This window comes from Macrotis lagotis, chromosome 8 (assembly GCF_037893015.1).
Source record: "Macrotis lagotis isolate mMagLag1 chromosome 8, bilby.v1.9.chrom.fasta, whole genome shotgun sequence".
Taxonomy (NCBI): domain Eukaryota; kingdom Metazoa; phylum Chordata; class Mammalia; order Peramelemorphia; family Peramelidae; genus Macrotis; species Macrotis lagotis.
Genome location: NC_133665.1, coordinates 140,610,674 through 140,630,636, shown reverse-complemented (window position 1 = coordinate 140,630,636; position 19,963 = coordinate 140,610,674). Strand labels below are relative to the sequence as shown.

Sequence of the window (19,963 nt, the reverse complement as noted above, 5' to 3'; positions counted from 1 at the left end):
GAGGCTCTGAGGGCTAATTATCCTAAATTAAATAATGTCCATGAAGCACTTTGCAAAGTGCAAAATTGTCATTGTTAGTATAAAATTTGAACCCTTCTGGAAGGGTGAATATCTTAGGTAGGCCAGTGTAGTAAAGAGGAAGGACGGGAAGGCAAAGGACCTGGGTTCAAATTTTGACTCAGCTGCTCAGTTTCCTCAGCTGTTAAATGGGGAACAGAGGGAGAATTTGGACTAGATGAGGTCTGAGGTCCCTCCCAGATCCCTATTACCTTATCAGCTCACATCTCAGTGGGAATTAGTGACCACTACCTCCCAACCCCCGCCCCCAGCACACCTTCAGTTCTAAAGGGGGTGAGGTCAGCCCTTGAACAAGCCTTATACCCTCCCATTCTCTGTGTGACAGTGACACCTGGTGGCAAACACTGGTCCCCGCTTGCCATGTCAAGAAATTTCCATCCTTGTAACTAGTTCACCCATCGCCAGGCTCTCCTTCACCCCCACCCCCACCCCCCAACTTGAGTCACCTCCTGGTCTGACCCCACAGTTTTTTATCTAATAGAACAGAGATAGATATTTGGTTTTGACCTGATAAACGTACAGTTGTCGGGGTTCAGATCTCACCTCTGATGCTCACCTTCTATCTGATCTTGGTCAAGTCACCTCCATTTCCAGAGCTATGGGTTCCTCATTTTTAAACTGAGGGAGATGGGGTGGCTAGGTGGCACAGTGGATAGAGCACTGGCCCTGGAGTCAGGAGTACCTGAGTTCAAATTCGGCCTCAGACACTTAATAATTACCTAGCTGTGTGGCCTTGAGCAAGTCACTTAACCCCACTGCCTTGCCAAAAAAAAAAAAAAAAAACCCTAAAATGAGGGAGATAGTCTAGGGTCTAGACTCTAGTCTAGGTGGTCTCTTTAAGTCCACTCCCACCTTTGGAGTGACGATCCTCTGAACCCCAATTAGCTAAATTCTTAGGAAGTTTCATCTTCCCACTCCTGCCATGCCCATCTGTCCCATCTCATCGTTATCTCTCCCTCCACCTTTCCCTCTATATGTTGTGGGTCCAGCTCTCACTCCTATCCATGATACTTGTATCTATAATATATTCCATTCTGGGATCTAGAAATTTATGTCTCATCTCTCCAGAGTCTGGTTCAAAGATAACTGCCAATTGAGATCACAGAATCATAGATCAAGGATTTAGAGCTTCGGGGGGGCCCTGCAGGAGTTTTACCTACCCCCTAAAAAAGTTGAATGAAGATAACAGAGAAAGGATACTTGAATTTACTCTTTCTATTGGCTCAAAAATGACTTTTCTATGTGAAAGAATAGAAATCATCTCTCCCTTCTAGTCAGTATATGGACTAAAATCTCATTTTACAGCTATGAAAACTAAGATCTGGTGAGATTTAGGGATTTGTCCAAGGACACACAATTAGAGCAGGTTCCCTGACTCCAAACCCAGCCCTTTTCCTAATGTGCCAAGCTGTTTCTCCTTCTCAAGAGAGCTTTTTTAATTTCCTAAGTTATTCTTGGAAGCCAAAAAAAATTTAATAGTCAAAGAAATGAATTACTATCATGGAATTTCAGGCAGGAAAGCAAACTGGAGGAGATTTTTAGAGGGGTAGAGGGTCCCCCACAAGGACATGTACAGTCATATGCTGGTCATATTATAGGGGCCTCTAATCTACTCTTTTCCCCCATAAAAGTCAGTCAAGAATGTTGATAGTAATCATTACTAACATTTATATGAGGTGTCTCAAAAGTCTTGCTTGGTGCAGTTTAAATCTCTGATATCTGAAAACTGAACTAAGACTTTAGATACGCCTACAAAGTGCTGGAATGTTTGCAAAACACAGCATTGTCTCATTTCCTCCTCACAACAACACTGTGTACTAATAAGTACTAATAATTCCATCTTACTGATCAGAAAAATTAGGGTCAGAGAGTAAGACCATTGATCTCAGAGAGGGTACCAGAGGCAAAGCTCAAGGCAAGACCTTCCATGTTTAGCAATTTTTCTGCCTCTAGTGGAAGAATAAAAATGACTGCTCCTTGCACAACAGGTGGGGACATCCTGAGTAGACCTTTGGCCACTGAACTCCCTGGTCTGTACCAGATCTTATTCTGAGTGCCTCAAGGGAGCTATCCTGAGCTGGACCCTTGGCTAGGACCTCTGGGAATCTCAGAAGTGACAGAGGTCTGAGGAAGAAGAGGAGAGAAGAGGAAGATGAGGGAGAAGAAAAGAGGAGGAATAAGAGGAAGAGGAGGAGAGAGGATGAAGAGAAGAAAAGGAGGGAGAAGACAAGGAGGCAAAGAGGAGAAAGAGGAGAGGAGGAGGAGGAGGAGGACAGTGTCAAGGCCAGCAGGGACTGGCTTATCCAGAGAGTAGAGGCTGTCTAGACCCTCTGAGTCAGCAGCCAAAGCAAGAAGCCCAGAAGGACCCTAAAGGTCTGAGAACATAGCAGACCCACTGTCCCTTTTGCCAGAGCTGAACCTGTATCCTTCAGATGCTATTCCTTCACACTGCCTCCCTCACTCTCCCTGGGGTCCTGAGCCTGGGGGAAACCAGGACTCCAGCAGGCAGCCAATCAGAAAGGTACCACATCAGTGTCCGGCCAGGAGCCTTGCCTCTTTCCTGGGGCCAGACCCTAGGACCCTTTTCCCAATTTCCTGTGTTGAATACTGCTGAGCAAGCATAGGGCCCTTCCTTTAAAGAGGAGGAGTGTGGGGCTGGGGAGGGGAGGGGGGCATCTGGACGCAGACCAACAGGCTCTCCACCGTTGACTCATTCCCTGTCTTTCCTTCCTCCGTCAGTGAGGCTGAGCCCTACGTCCTGCCAGGACCTCAGATGGGATCAAGACAACAATTGAGCCTCCCCTCTGCCTGATCCTAGCTGCCGATAACTGCAGGAGAGGGAGAAGGGCCAGCCCAGGCCCCAACTCCTGCCCCCTCACGCCCTCCTCTCCCTGGTGGGCTGGTGCAAACTTGTTTTCTACCACATTTCTCTGGCTGGGAGCTGGGTCCCCTTCCCCTCTGGAATTCCCTGGGGACTACTGAAAAGTTCCTAGTTTCCATTAACAACTTTAGTCGCTTATCACAGAATCCTAAATGATTAGAGACCGGAAGGAGCTCAGGGCATGGTGTGTTATCTAAGGGAGTCACAAGACTTGGATTTGAATTCTAACTCAGCTCCTTAGTTGAAGGATGGCCAAGATCACGCCTTCCTCTCAAACACTGGGTTTCCTCTCCTGCAAAGTATGAGAGTCAGACTGTGTGATCTCCAAGTCAGTCGGCTAGTACTAAGCACCTGCCAAACACTGTTCAACATTGAGGGTACAAAGAAAGGCAAAAAGCAAAGCCCCCCTCCCCACTTTCAGCTCTAAATTTTCATGGTCTTGTGACCAGATGATTTCATCCAAACCCACTCCGGATCTCAGAGACCTTTTATTTCAGTCATAATTCAATTAACAAGGCAGATCTGAGAAGACAGCTGAATGATTCTCTGGATAAAGTACATCCTGGAGTCAGAAGAACCTGAGTTCAAATTTGATCTCAGATACTTGATATTTACTGGCTGTGTGACCTTGGGCAAGTCACTAACCCCATTGTCTTACCAAAAAGGTAACCACAAAAAAAAACACCCCCCCAAAAAAAACAAACCAAAAAGCAAAGCAAATCTCCACCTAGAAAAGGGAAGTAGGCTTCTAGTAACTTGGGGCCACCTTTTCTTTCTGGGGGACTCTTTAGGAGCATCTGTGACCCCCCTTTTCCTTGGGTTCTCTGCTCTGACTCAGTTCTCCCTCACCTCCCAACCTCCCCATTCTAAAGAAAATCTTACCATGTTATTTCCTCTGCCCAGTTGACCTAGAAAGGCAGCCCTTCTCATTATGAGAAAGGAGACCCCACCATAAATAGTGATTCTAGCCTCTCCTCTCTCTGGTCAGTATAGTTTTGGAGAGTTGTTAAGGACAGCTCCCACCCTTCCCCCTTGCCTCTATTGAGGGCCCAGCCATCACCCTCTGGACACCAGAACCCCCTGCCAGAGTTGGCATTCCACCAGATGGCTCAAGGCCCAGGAGCCAAAAATAATTCCCCCATTTCCTTTCAAAGGGTCTACAATCCTATTAGAAATTCATTCCTTTGCATCTGAGGCTTTCGGGGGGCCTTCTCAAAAATGCTAATAATGCTGGAAGAGGAAACACCTTGAGCCATTATGAGCTAAGACTTCGACCAGAGATCTCTGCAGTCCCTAAGAATGGGATGCAGGATGCTCAAGAAGGGCTGGAGGGTGGGAGGTTGCCTATCTAAACTTTGCTGACTCCCCAGTTTTGTGCTTCCCCCTCTGCCATTAGAAGTGCTCAGAGCTCCCTGGAGATCACAGGCTTCTGGTCCAATCACCAGTGCCCACACAACTCTGCTTGGCCATCGCCAATCTGCCAGCCTAATTGTTCCCTACCTCTGCCCACCCCAGGAAGGCTATTTAAAAGCTGGGCCAGAGGGCAGACAGCCTCTGTCCTGGAAGCTCCTGATGGACGATGGCCTGCCCCCCCCCCGCCCCAGTTCCCAAGATGCCAAATTCCATTGCCCACCTGTTTCCTTGGGCCTTGGCTTAGAAACTGGGCCCCCACCCAGCTCCCTGTGCTTGTTTGGGCTCCATGCAGACTCAGACCTCTGAATCCTGGCCTTCAACCTGTAGACAGACCATGCTCTAATTAATCTCGGAATGAAGTCTACAATCTACTTAGCTGCACTCCAAATTGTGCTAATATCTTCTAGTTTTTCCGGCCCTTGAGGCTGATATCAGCTTTGCCCTTGGGACTCGAGATAATCATATATCTCCTAGGAAATGAATTGTTGCTCCTTTGTCCTTCCCCAAAGGGATTTGGTATAATGGAAAGAGTATTGTTTTTGGAGTAAGCTGGCCTAGGTTTATATCCACCAACAATGCTGTGTGACCTTGGAAAAAATTGTTTACCTCTCTGGGCTTCAGTTTTTTCCCCTTTTTAATGAAGTATTTGGACTTAGATGTCTCTGAGGTCCTTTCTAGCTCTAAGTCTGTAATCCCATGATCTCCAGCCCAAATACCTCTTGGTTAGTCCCATTATGGCACCATCCAAAGCCTGATGCTAATGTCCCACCTTTTGTCCTGAATCCAGAGCATGGGGAACAGTCAGTGAGGAAACTCTCCACTCCCATTATCCAAACCACCCTTTGATGGTTGTCTCAGGGAGGGATGCTGGGAGGGAGATGTGCTCCCCAAGAATGGACGTTCTCAGGCATCCTGGGGACCAAAGATAGATGCTTGAGGAAACCAAACCCCAGAGGGAAGAAGTCCAAAGCAGAGAGAAGGCCAAAGGAGCCAGAATGTCTCGGCCTGGCAATGACCGGCCCCCTGAGGAATGCTCCCCCCCTCTCTGCCCCCCGCAGAAACCTCTAGGACACAGCCTTGATGGAGCCCAGGGGAGGCCGACAGCTCCCCAGCCTGGCCATTCCCAGGCTCTGGCTCCCGGGCCGTCTTGATGGCCCATTTGGGGATTAGAAGGGAGCTCATGACCTCAGTCCATGCTTAGGACCTTCTGTCCCCCAACCCCTCACCTCCAAGCTTGAACTCAGTGTCAGGGGGCAAAGGGAAAGTGCAGCAAAGAGTGTCCAGGGGTCCTAGGAAGAGCCCCGGCCTGGAGAGCTAGAAGGAGCTTCTAGAACGTTTCCCTCGTTTTATCGATGAGGAAACTGAGGCTGAGAGAGGGCAATGACTTGCCCGGGGTCCCTCAGCTAGTGAGGGTCTGAGGTCAGATTTGAACTCAGGTTTTCCCCTCTCCAGGCCCAGCACACTAACCATTAAACTACCTAGAGATTCCACTCTGACACTTAATAGCTAAGGCAAGATACCATCTCTCCTGAGTCTAAGATTACTCATCTGCACACCAGAGCTAAAGATTTTTGCTTTCATGTACCTCAAAGAACTCTTGTGAGAAAAGTATTTTATGACCACCACCCTCCTCACCCCCAACCCCAGTTTGTAAACAGGGGCTATCATTATCTGAAATTCTACTGCCTCTAAATAGGAGAACTTTAGACCTACAAAAAAGGAAGGACCCTTAGTGATGGCTGAGTTCAAGTTTCTTATTTTCAAGATAAAGAAACTGAGACTGGATCCTATGGGGACAAGACTTTGCCTCTTTGTAACAGGTTTATTCCTTGAAGCATGAAGGGGGATTCTTGGACTCTTCTAAGTGAAAGGGACCTTAGAACAGGGACACGAGCTAGAGATTTGTCTTCTTGGCTGGCGCAGTTTTTCTCATCTCTAAGAGGAGCAGGATAACCTCCAAGGCCCCCTCCCACTCACGATCCATGTTCCCTAAACCCTCTAGTCTCATCTCCCATTTCTGCCTGAGCCTCAACTTGGACTCTGAGCGATAGGGAACTCAGGCCCCTTGTGAGACATCCTGCCTTAGGACTGGAGAGCTCGGATGCTTCCTCCCCATGAGGTCTGGCCAGTGAGCCCCTCTGACCTTCAATTTCCTTGTGAAATAATAAGATTGAACTCCATGCTCCAACTCTAATTCCCACAAGCTCCGAATTGTAAGAATGGTCTTCCTCAGGTCAAGTCCCAATCAGTCAAGTGAATGATAAATGTTTATGTTGTACCAAGCTCTGGAGATACAAACAGTAAAGAAAACCAGGTCCTGATCTCCAAGACAATACACAAAAAGATTCAGCTGAAGATGGAAAAGTCTCATGGTCTTTCAGCAAAGCAGCTGGCCATGTCTCTTCTTCGGGTCATTTCTACTGATGGAATCCCATCCCTTCCTGATGGAAAAGCATCAGCAGTACCCCCTAAGAGCCGGGCACTTTGCCTAGTCCTGAGAATGCAAAAACCACGAATAAAAATAATCCTGTTCCCAAAACACAGTTGCCTGGCTTCAGATCCGCAAATAGTATCTTGCAAATAAGAAGTGCTTAATAAATGCTGCCTTTTGTTTTTGTTACGTTCTATTGGTGGAGAAGCATGTAACAAAATCTCATCCAAAAACCTAAACATGGTGCAGCATGGTAAAAGAGAAGTTAGTCCTGCCCTCTTGCTTTTGGTCCTCTCTCCCCTGCCCCCTTGAAAATCTCTATTCTATGGGAGGGGAAAATAAATAAAGATGTCAACAGGCAACACTCAAGTAGAGACCAGCTAGTAACCCAAACAGAACAAGAACCAAAGATGGGCATCTGGGGAGATGGGCATCTAGGGGAGACCATGCTAAGAGAAAAGAAAGAATACCAAAAGGAAAAGCGGGTGGGAGACAGAGACAAACCCACTCTCTTCAGACTGGCACAAGGCCAGTGCTGGTGACGGTTTGTAACCTCATGAAAGGGTTAATGTGCCCAGGCTGGACTTGACCCTTAATGAACCCTCTCAGGGCCGTGGGAAGACTAACCATGTATTCTCCACATATCCTCCCTATTTCTGAGAAATACCAAAAAGCCACCTGAAAGAGGCCACAGCCATTCTCATTGACTACTCTGCCCTTTGGAATGTAGTGTAGGAAGTGCTGGAATCCAAGCGACTTGAGGCTACATAGTAGTGGATCTATTCTCACAGACTGGGGTATCCTTGCTCCAACCTGACTTTAACATAGCTGAAAGGGTAAACTGGTTGTTCTGGAACCCCCTGCCCCTCCATCACCCAAGCTGTATGACCTTAGACAAATCACTTAATTCCCTGGTTTCCCCGTTAAGCCCTGGCCCATACATGAAATTTGTTTGAGTGAGAGGCTTCCATTGTCTGAAGTCATCTCCCTTCCTGTGGATTATCCTTCAAAATACCACATAGACCTCCTATTACAGTCCAATTAACCTTAAAAGCCTTGGAGTGGAATGAAATGAATGAAAAGTGATTTATTGAATATTCACTATGTATCTAAGATCTGGTGATGCAAATACAAAATTTTCACTAATTCTACTTATTCTAATTGTAATAAATGGAAATTTGATATAAGTAAGAAGGAGAGGCACCATCCCAGCACAGAAGAATGGTTCTCTAAGGGTATCTCTGTGGAGTCTTGGGGGGCTAGGATAAGGTCTCTACCCTTCACCTTAGATCTCTTGAGTTATGACTGCTTCCCCTGAGACCTGTGATTTAAGAGAAGATATGAACTCACTTGGAAGATTGATGTGCCCCCATCTGCCTCCAAATAACAGCAACCAAAAACCCCCATTGTCCCCATGTGCCCCACATCTGGTGGTTCTACCTTAGGGCCCCTCTCCTGCATTGCCTCAAATGGGGAGAGGAAGAGTGGGAAGAGGAGAAGGGCTTTTCTTTCTCTTATATCCATTTCTTATACAATCTCTCAAAGCAACCCAGCCAAAGCTTTTAGGAGAGTGAAAGTAAAGAAAGGACTTCTTGCTCTTTGCCTTGGAGAAGAGATCAGGGCTTTATGCCAGGCCCAGGAATAACTTCATAATTTATCCTGTAGCCATCCCTCAGTTTAACCCTTTCTACCTCTTGAGGATTGTCACCAATGGATCCACAAGGATTTATTAAGCATCTGTTCAATGCTTCTCACTGGGGATATTAAAATGAAAAAAAGTCTGGGTCTTCACAGATCTAGAGCTAGAAAGGACCTTAGTGGTCTTCCAATCATGCCCCCTCATTTTACCCATGAGGAAACTGAGGGTCAGAAAAGTGAAGTGAGTTTACTCAAGGTCATATAGGTAGCAGGTGGCAGGCAGGACTTGAACTCTTCCCATTGAACTTCAAAGCACTTTCATGCCACTGGAAATCCAAAGAAACCTGTTTTATCCTTTTGGCAGGGCCCAGGTTCATTAGCTTCTGAGAAATTATTTGATATAAACCGTTTAACCACAGCCATGAAAATAATCAATCAATAAATATTTATGAAGCTATCTACTATGTTCTGGGACCTGGGGATAAAAACAAAACATAAGACAAACCTTACTCCCAAGGAGCTACTATTCTAATCAGACAAGGGGCCTTCCTCCCCAGGAAGAAGAGGCCTCAGGAAAAATTCCTCAACTTGGAGAGGCTGGATCATCAGTGGTTCCTCCTTCAGACTAGAAAAAGGATGAAGATCCATATCAAGGAGAGATAAGGCCTAGTGAAGGAGATGACTAGAAAACAATGTCAGACCTTATGCAAAATGTAAAAATCATAGAATCCCAAAAGGGGAGAGAAACTTTTAGGGAGATAAATGCAGGAATCCCCTCCATATTGATGGCTGGTCAACATTCTTGAATAGAAAATTTTCATTTATATTGACCCCAAATCCATTTTGTGGTGCTGTGTGTGTGTGTGTGTGTGTGTGTGTGTGTGTGTGTATGATGAACTGTAAGGAATTTAGAGGAGGTATTCTAAAGAAAACTCATTTTGAACAAACTGGAAGGGAAATTTCCTGATCATTGGAGAATTAAATGAGCTCTTGGGGAAGAATCAAATTTAGCTCAGTTGAAACAAGAAGAGAAGGCCACTCTCCTTACAGAACTTTAGAATGCCTAAGATAAAGGAGATCTTAGAATAGAGAACAGAGAATGTTAGTCCTAGAAAAGACCTCAGCAATTACCTGGTCCAACTTTCTCATTTCAGAGACGGAATCAAATAAGGACGAGAATGAGTAGAAAAACAGAAAAAAAAATCAGAGTTCCATGTTTTCTCAAGGATAATGAAGGTTTCATGCATAGTGAGGGTGTGTGTTGGAAAGCATTATATGGGGCTGTGGTAAGGTTGATAAAATCTTGGAAGCTAGGCCAAGAAATTTGGATTTGATAAGAGAAGCATTAGGAGAATACAGTAGGCTCATAAATGGAGAGGAAGACTTATCTATTTATATTTAGGTTGGGAGAGGTTGGAAGCAGAGAGACCAACTAAATAGACCTTATTTACTCAAGTGTGAGGTGAGGAAGGCTTAGCCTCAAGTGTTAGAGAAGAGAAAATGAATGTGAAAGACTCATGAGGGTGGAATGATTGGGCTGAGTGATAACCTGGATTGGGGAAGGGGGTTGTTTTGACCTTATGACTGGGAGGAGAAACTCATTTCCACCCAAGGACCGCAGAGTCAAGTTGTGTATCTTCTTCATGATTCTTAGAGAGTAGTCGATTTCTTGCTTTGGTTTGTATGGTAATATGATTTAGTGTGGTGTGGTGTGGTATAGTATGGGAAGGACAGAAAAGGACTGGATAGAAGAGTGTGTGCGTGTATACATCCACACACATATAAATGGAATGGTATGTATAGTAATAGTATTAGAATGCTATATAGACTTTGCAATTTCTTATAATGCCATCTTTTTGCATATTTTTAAGATGAGATAGACAAACCCTCAAAAGTTATGTGACTTATCTAAAGTTACCCCTAAGTCTCTGACTTATATCTATCATGCCACCTCAATTGATCAACAAACCACTCATTCAACCACTTCTTTGTGCTATATATTGTTCCTGACCCTGGAGGTAGAAAGACCAAGAAAAAAAAATGAACCCTGCCCTCAAGGAGTTTACAGTCTTGAAAGACAACATATTTGTCTTCATCAAAAAGGCTCAAATTTTAAAAAACTCCCCTTTTCTGGGAGATGACTAAGTGACTTGTGGATATACCTAAACTCCACTATGAAAATGAAGAAATTCCTTCAGCTGAAGGAATGGCACTATAGAATGAATGACTGAACAGAAATCTTGTTTAACTACTTGGTAGGGACTGTTTTAACAAACCCTTCTAGGTTCCAAGGGACTGAGAGTAGATTTTTGATAGGATGGTGGGCGTGGCAGGGGGGGGAGACAGAGACAGACAGAGAGACAGAAACAGAGGATTGATCCAAAGATTAAGAAACAGGCAGGGAAGAATTGGGCTAGGGAGGGCAGAGGGTGGATTGGTTGTGTTGGTAACCATGCCCCGAGTATCTTTAGGATGGGGAGGAAAAGCCACATTTGACTTTCAAGTTCAGGGTCCAAAACCATGCTTTAGACTTTCACTGTTGGAACATTCATCTGTTACACATCCAGAGGGTTGTCCTTCTTCCTAAATCTGTCCTCCCTCCCTTCCTCACTTCCTTCCTCCCTTCCTTCCTTCCTTCCTTCCTTCCTTCCTTCCTTCCTTCCTTCCTCCCTTCCTCTCCCAGGACTGGAATCACCAAGACTAAAATAACAGAGGACCTTTGTATCTTCAAAACTCAATCAGAATCCCCGATGGATCTGCAGTGCCATGTTGCATAGAGTAATAGTCCTAGAAGGAAACATGGTCTTGAGCATTTTTTTTACAATCATAAGAACCTGAGCAATCTATTCCTTATAATTTAGTTAGGCCTCAAGTCTTTTTCCCAGAAATCTTTGTTCAATCCCAAATTGGATTTGATCCCTAACCTGTCTCCCCTCTTCCCAGATGAGTCCAGAACTGGGGGGCAGCTAGAACTAGCTCTGAAATGATAAATCTACCCAGCGTAAACCCTTCCTTGGAGCTTAGCCAATTTGGGAGTGTTAGAGGGTTCCTAGGTTCCTAGGATCACATTGTTAGGGTTGGAAGAGACTCCAGAGTCCATCCGATCCCCTGAGGAAATACCCTCAAGAAAAGAACTTAAACTGGGTTAAGAGGACTGATGTCCCTAGGATATGCAAAAGTCTAAACATTTTATAAAATTGGGAGAAGGAATTGTCATATAGACCATAACCTCGACTCATGATCCATCAAAATCCCAGAGGTATTTTAAACATGGTAGATAAGGGAAAACCAGAGAGGGAACTTTGTGATGATGATGATGATGATGATGATGATGATGATGATGATGATGATGATGGTATTCATGAGGGTGATTTTTAATTTGTCTCAAATTTTTGTCTTCCAGAGTGGGACTTTGAAGGATCCGGATTTGAGCAAGACACCCCCACAGCGCCCTACCCCTCAAGGTTGTTTACAGTATATTCTCGACTGTAATGGCATTGCAGTAGGGCCCAAACAAGTCCAGGCTTCCTAAGTGTTTGCTAGTCCAATCTTCTTTCAAAGCAGAAATTTCAAGCCAAAAAAAAAAAAAAAAATTGAAAAAAGAAAGAAAAAAAATGAAAGAGAAGGAAAGTGAAAAGGAAAAAAAAAGCCACCCCCTCCCTAGACCCCATCTCAGTCTTGCTCTCTGCTGATTGGACTGGGTTTCTTTCCTATGCAGTATCAGCTCTTGGGTCTGGTTGTTTCCTTGTTCCTGTCCATGTTTGTGATGCTTATTATGTTTCTCTGTATAACTTGTGATTCAGGGCTGTTTGTCAATAGTGTATAAAAAAAACACACAAAAAACAAACAAACAAAAACTTTGTGCCTCTCCCAAGTCCAGGGCGATTGTATCCTCTGGATGGTTAGACCATATCTTGAAGAAGTATTCCAGTGAACTGGGGGCCACAGGAGTGGTGGGGAGCAGAGACACAAATCAACATTTCCAACCCACCTGGTCCCCATCTAACCCTCCCCACTCTGTCCCGGGGTTCCAGCTAAACCCCTTTGCTTACCTCTGTGAGTGTGTGAGCTATTTAGTGAGCCCTGGCTTCCTTCTTTCTTTCTGCATGACTAGTGTAGATAGAGGTTTCAAAGACTTTCAAGGTCTAATCGCGCTATCTCTGTCCACTGACTTCAAAGGCATTCCTCTTTTTTTTCATTTGCAAACATTCATCATGATTTGAATTCCTGGGTATCTGTACCCTCCTAAGTTTCTTTTGCCTTTTTTTCTTTCTTCCTTCCTACCTTCCTTCTTTCCTTCCTTCCTTTTTCTTCCTTCTCTTTTTTTCCTTCCTACCTTCCTTCCTTTCTCTTTTTTTACTTCCTTCCTTCCTCCCTTTCTTTTTTCTTTCCTTTTTCTTCCTTCCTTCTTAACTTCCTACTTTCCTACCCACCTACCTTTCTTTCTTTCTACCTACCTTCCTTTCTTTTTCTTCCAACCTACCTTCCTTCTTTCCTTCCTTCCTTTTTCTTCCTATATTCCTTTTTTCTCTTTCTTTTTCCCTTCTTTTCTTCCTTCTTCCTTCCTTCCTCCCTTGCTTTCTCCCTTCTTTTTTCTTTCCTTTTTCTTCCTTCCTACTTTCCTTCTTAACTTCTTTCGTTCATTCCTTCCCTCCTTGCTTCTTCCCTTTCTTTTTTCTTTCCTTCTTTTCCCTCCCTTTCTTTTCTTTCTTTTTTAAGTAATGAAATGAGATATAAAGAAAAAAAGCTCTTTTCATGAATTGATTCTATATCTCCTCTCTAAGCCTTTCCCCTATTCTTTTGTCTTCTTTCCCTCTTCTTTCTGTCATTAACCTAATTATAGCTCCAAACTCAAAAAAACTGATGTGCAATATCAAAACAAAATTGTGAATGTTTCCTGTGTGGATCTTGGTTCCGCTAAGTCATTCTTCTTTGTTGTTGTCATTGTTTCTGAGTTGATGGTCTTTGGGCTTCTGTGGAACTGGGATCAATCTAGATTCCTACACACACACACACACACACACACACCCATCACTCCTTTTTCCCAAGCTTTCTCTGTCTCTGGAGATGAGCACTTTGGAGATCCTAAACAAAAGAATTGTTGAAAACCGAGGAAGTTGCCCAGTATACACATTCATTCTCACTCTGCCTCTTGGGGCACTGCCCACTGAGACCAAATCTAAAGCAAGTCCACTTTGAAGTGGCTACACTGCCTGAAAAAGGGCCCTTGGCTTGGGCCCTCCCCCATTTTCCACCTCAGATCCTCAGTCCAGAGGACCAAGAGTTCTATCCTAGGGGGAACCTCCTTCAGGAGATGAGACCTAGTTACCCCCCGCTCCTCCTGCTCAAACACGAGCAGCTCCATATTAAGGCGAGGACCTCAAGGGGGAAAGTTGAAGGGAAGAAGCAACTTCAGTAGCCTTTTCTATAGCCATAGCTGCTGACATTGCTTTCATTAATGAGTTTACTTTACCAAAGGGAGGAATCTCCAGGTAAAGGAAGAGACCAATATTACAATAATCTAAGCCTTTTCTACAGTGTCCCTGACAACTTTCCATCCTCTGACAGGGTTGGGAACAAGGCTCCCCAACCTCTACCAAACCTCCTTTGACAGAGCAAACTTTGGTCCCTGAGGCCTTCATGCCTACCCTTGGCCTTGAAGTCCATATTAACATTCCCCTCCCAAGACCACAAAAAGTCAATGACCTACTCTCTTGAGCCCCCTCTTTTGGATTCCCAAGTCTGATGGACGAGTTGGGACCACTGGTGTTATATTTCTATAAGTAGACATTTCTGGATTAAGGGGCCCATGTCCTACTTTCTCGTTGGTTACTAGCATATTTGTAAGCCATGAGAAATGGGGCTGGGTGTTATTGTAGTAAGGTCAGTGGTCTGTCTCCCTTAGATGGTGACCATCGTTATCCTTTTGTCTCTGTGTGTGTATGTATATACATATATGTATATACACACACCCTTTGGGGAGTAGTATAGAATCAGATACATAAATACCTCCAGATACCATAGAAGGGAGTGAAGGGGAAAAAAAAAACGCCCTGGAGGGAGGAGTACATCTTTTGATTTCCTTACTTTTCTGTCTAAATGGCGGTGCTGGCGACGGTCGGTGGGTGGTGCTTGTCTGCATGTCAGTGTGAACATATACAGGTGCTTTCCATGTGACACTTGTGAGCCATGTATGCAAAGTGTAAAGTGGCCATTTGAACTTGGTCGGGCTGCAGATCGTGGCGTAAGCAGAAAGCCTCTTAAGAACAGGTGGGAGATGTGATTCGGCCCCTCCTGCCGAATCCCAGCGATGGGTCAGCCTGACTGTCCTCTGCCCGTCAGTTAGCATGCTTAGGGACAACCCCATAACTGTGGGTCGGGGGACAATCATGTCACAGTGTAGGATTGCTGTCCAGGTGTTTGTACCCATTTCTTTTCTGACTGTTGTCCCCCCTTTCTTTTGTACTGATCCAGCTGAGAGATTCTCAGCCAAATGGTGGAAGTATTTGTGTGACTGCAGCACCTCTCTTCTGTGAAATCTCTTGTACAGCTCAATGTGTAATAAAAAAAAAAGTTACATCTGTCTTCAGTGTAAAGTTGTATAGTTTATGGCCTTTTAAGCATGTCTGTACAAGGGTGAGGACTCTTGAGATTTTGGTGCTGGATGAGGGAGGCTGAGAAGGCAACCTCAACCTGTGTTGTTTTCAAAGGGAGTATATTCAGGTGAAGACTGTCAAGTGCCTCTCTTACCTTCTTGAGGTGAAAACAAAAGGATGAACATGACTATGTTTGCTGATAGATAAAGGATTCTCCTAATTACCCAGGAGACTCAGTAGAGCTTTCTCTTTGGAAACTTGTTTTTAACTTAGAGCTTCTTGAACTTGCCAAAGTCGTCTTTGGAGGATCCCAGGGGTTATCTGTGGTGGCACGTTGCCTTTGGAGGTATTGATAAGTGGGGGAGCCAAAGGATGGATAATAAATGCTAGAATAGGCAAAAGGTTAACCCAATGTTGGTCCAACACCCCCCAGTTGTCTTCCATTTTCAAGAGACTTGAGTTATAATGCCATTACTCACTACTTATGTATTCACCTAAGCCCATTCCCTCCAAAGGGCCTATGGATGAAGATGCTGGTACTAGGGTTGGTTTATACATGATTTAGGAGGTTCTTTCCAGCTCTAAATCCCAGACTGTACCCTCTGATCTGGGAATAGCTTATTATCTCTTCATTCTACAGATGAGCAAACTGAGGTACAGAAGATAAGAGGTTTCCTTGACTCCAAATCTGATCAGTTTTCCAGAAAGTAATGAGGCATCTGGCCATGACTCCTACTGTCCAAGGCTGGGTGCGCTTTGGCTCTGAGGCTGGACAGGCTATTTTTCCCTTCAGAACACTCCATTGGGTTAAATGGCTGTCTGGGTACTTAATTGTTCCATTCTAGGAGGGAAATGTCCGACATTTTTTTAATGGATCTCTTTGTCAAATACAATCTTCCCAACATTCAGGTAGAGAAAGATCCCTGGCTCTTGGGAAGGATTAATTTTGAGTTTCTTAAAGTAAAGGAGTGAGTTGGGTCCTGTTAGCTCTGATATCTACATACCTGCTCCCCAAACACAAAAAAAAACACTGTGATGAACAGCTGGGAATGGTTTCAAAAGTCAAGAATGTATCTAGGACAGAGGGATCATCTTGCTGTGGTAGTGGGGTGCCAAATGTGACTGTCAAACCTTCTGACTACCAGTCAAAATAGCCTAAAATTAAACCATTATAATTTATACTTAGATAAGTTTTTTAAGCATTTCATCATCCTTAAAACAACCTTGTAATATAGTGAAAGTAGAAGGGGGTTTTTTCTTCCCATATTTCTAGTGGTAAGTTTGAGACCAAGGGATGTTAACTGGTATATCTGAAATCACAAGGAGCTTCAGTGATAGACTAGAACTCAGCTGCCCCAGCCCCCAGTGTCATACTCTCATTTCATCAACCACCTTGGAAGTCATCTAGTCCTAGCTCCTCATGTTGCTGCTGAGGAAACTGAGGCACAGAGACCTTTAATGAACTTCCCAAGGTACATGGCTGGTAGGCACCAATCATTAAACATTTACTAATTACCTACTGTGTGCCAGCCACTGTCTAAGCGATGGGATACAAAAAGAGACAAAAGATTGTCCCAACCCTTAATGAGGAAGCCAACAAGCAGGCAAGTACATAACACCAAGTTATTCAGAATTAGTAGGAAATAATTAACCAAGGGAAGGCACTGGAATTAAGAGGTGTTGGGGAAGGTGTGATTTTCGTTGGGACTTGAAGGAAGTGGACAGAGATGAGGAAGGAGGGCACTCTAGATAAGGGGGACAGCCAGAAGACATGACTGGGGTTGAGAATGGAGTGTTGTGTTTGTGGAACAACCTAGAGACTACTGCTGCTCCATGAAAGAGTATGTTGTAGGAAAGGTCTTAGAAGACTGGTATTTGATCCCAGAGGTGATGGGGAACCATTGGAGTTTATTAAGTAATAAAATGACATTGGTGGACTTATAGCTTAGGAATCACTTCAGTGGCTGAATGGAATATAGACTAGAGAGGGGAGAGATGAGACTGACAGAGACCCACCAGCAGCTGTTTGCCATAACCCAAGTGTGAGATAATGAGAGTCGGCACCAGAGTGAAGGCAGTATCAGAGGAGAGAAGGGGGTATGTTCCAGAGAGTTTTCAAAGGTGACAAGGAAAGGTTTTAGCAATAGCTTGGATTTGGGGGATGAAAGTGAGAAGTTGGGGCTGACCCCTAGGTGGCAAGCCTGGGAGGATAGTGGTATTCTTGGCAATAATAGGGAAGGTAGAAGGGGAAGGGTTTGGAGGGAAAGCTAATGAGTTTGGTTTTGCAAACATTTAGTTAAAGATGTCTCCTGCACATCCAGTTCGAGATGTCTGAAAGGTTTAGAGATACAAGATGCAGGTCAGCAGAGAGCCTGGAGAAGATATTTCATTTTTTGTGAATCTTTATCAAAGAGATGACCACCTAATGAGCATAGAGGGAACCGCGAAGAAGGCCCAGGACAGAACCCTGAGGGACACTTATGGTTAGAAGTTGTGAACTGGATGCAGATTCAGCAAAGGAGAGAGAGAGGAGCAGTCAGCTAGGTGGGAAGAGAACCAGAAGAGAGTAATGTCTCAAAAACTCAAGAAAAATAGCGAGAGAGAGAAAGATCTATGGTGAAGAGTGGTCATGGAAAAATTAAGACTGAGAAAAGTTCATTGGACTTGGCAAGTAAGAGATAATTGGTAACTCTGGAGAGACAGTTACAGTGGAATAATATGTGCAGAAGATAGATTGTAAGGGGCTAAGAAGAGTGTGGGAGGAGAAAAAGTGGAGGCCCCTGCTATGGATGACTTTTTTGATGAGGTCAGCTACGAAGGGCAGAAGACACACAATGATAATTGTTGCAGGGATCAGGGGAGGGTTTTTGGAGAATGGAGAAGACATGGAAATGCTTTTAGGCTGAAGGAAATGAGCCAATAGAGAGGAAGAGACTGAAAATAAATGAGAGAGGGGGCAATCTGTTGGAGGAGTGGAATAGGCCACCTAGTCCTGCCCTCTCTCTGCTGTGTCACAAAACCCAGAGTGCTTTGGGAGAAGAGGACTATCCGAATTCTCTGTGGAGTTGCCTTCTGAGAGTGGCCCTTCTCTCCCCTTTCTACCCAATCCCCCATCACAGCTTCTAATGATAAGCTCCATTGTTTTTGCTGTTTCTAGGAGAAAGTAGGGAGAGGTATTTAGGGGAGGGGGTGGTCAAGAATGCCCAATGAGTCTTATTGCCCCCTACTCCCACTCTCAGGATCTGGGATTGCTACCTAGAGTTGATATCATATATGTGGTAAGAAGGTAGCCAAGCCCTTTAAGGTATAGAGTCTAATAAGGAAACCCTTTTTGAGATGGTTGAGTTCTGAAGTTTTTCTTGTACTGAACCTAGGGGGGCCTGGGCAACCCCAAGGAATGCAGTCCCCAAGCAAGGTGCTGCCTTCACGACGGTTTTCCCCGGGACCACCACCACCACCACCACAATCCTCCTCCTCCTCTTCCTCCTCCTCCTCCTCCTCCTCCTCCTCCTCCTCGGCTCCTCATCCCGGCGGCCCAGCCGCACAGGCCAGTCTGACCTCCAGCCCACTGACCGAGTCCCAGACGCCCCAGAAGGAATCACGGAAATCCCAGCCTCATCCACAGCTAAAGTAAGAGACCACTGAACTTTCCACTTTCCCACTCCCACCCTTCCCTCCATTCCTTATTCCCTCCTTTCTCCCTCCCTTTCCCTTATTGATCCTGCCTGAGTTCTGGGATCTGCTGGAGGAACATCTTCATTAAGGCTTCCTTCTACTGAATTTTCAGCAAGGAGGGAAGTCTAGGATAGAAAGAGGGCTCGGAGAAGCTGGGGAAAAGCTAAGCCCTGCTCCCTAACGTCCTTGTGTCTACAGAATCAGAATCTTGGGTCTGGGACACGAGATGCTCAGTACCAGCCCCAGCCCACCCCAGAATACCTTCCCTAAAACCACAGACAGTCAGAGCTGGAGGCAACTTCAGAGATCACCTTGTCCAACTCCTTCATTTTACAAGGAGGAAAATGAGACCAGGGAAGGGAAATGACCTGCCCAAGGTCATACATTTATCCTATCACAGAGCTGAAACCAGAGCCCAGGCTAACTGACCATCAGTCCAGTGCCCCTTCCAGAACCTTAAACTATCTTGTTTTAAAATCATTTTGATGTATGTGTGTATGTTTTCCTGCCTTCCCAGCTCATTTTCTTTTCTCTCTCTTTTCTCTCTAACTCTAACTAAAGATCTTGGGTGTGAGGCAAAGTCACCCAAAGGGAAAAAGTGGAATGGATTTCAGTTTTTTTTCATAAGTGGAAAGACTGGACTGAAAAGAATCTGTGTTCAAATTTTACCTCAGACACTATCTGTGTGATTTTGGGCAAGTCACCTAGCTTTCTGGCATCTCAGGTTTCTCAGCTGTAAAATGGGGAACCTTGGAGGCCTCTTTCTACTCCAGATCTATGATTTCAGTGATGTTTCTGGGGAAGGAATCTGAAGGAGAGTCGCAACTGAAGACTCTTGGAAAGAAAGATGGAATTCCTCTCCCTACCTGGTCTCTCCTCTCCTCAGAGCTTTTCTTACCCAGAACTCATTCCTACTCCCAGAACTCCCTACTTTACACACTGACCCAGGGGGAAAAAACAGGAATGAAGGTAATGGGGTGAAGACCTTGTACTTGGGTTGAGAGCACAGTAGGGTAAGGGAGAAAGAATCCTTAAGATCTTCAGTTTAGTGTTAGCAATTCACTTAGACATCCAACTCTTCTATTTTGTGCATCAGGAAAACAGGCACAGTGAACTGTGGCACACAGGCAGTACAAGCCTGGAGTGGGGTTGGAATCTCACTTTCCTGATTCCAAATCCAGCTCTTCACCAACCATCCTATGCTTCCTTTCTTCTGGAAGGGGTGCTGCTCATTGACTTCCTTCCCTATTA

General features: G+C 44.9%; 1 protein-coding gene across 1 annotated transcript in view; it reads left to right on the top strand.

Moving 5' to 3' along the window:
- Positions 1 to 19,963, top strand: part of SYN2 (synapsin II) — a 257,971-nt gene that overhangs the window by 234,366 nt on the left and 3,642 nt on the right. The window contains exons 11-12 of the mRNA XM_074198543.1: positions 11,845 to 11,905; positions 18,412 to 18,667. Coding sequence (XP_074054644.1) covers positions 11,845 to 11,905; positions 18,412 to 18,667 — 317 coding nt within the window. The remainder of the gene's footprint in view (positions 1 to 11,844; positions 11,906 to 18,411; positions 18,668 to 19,963) is intronic.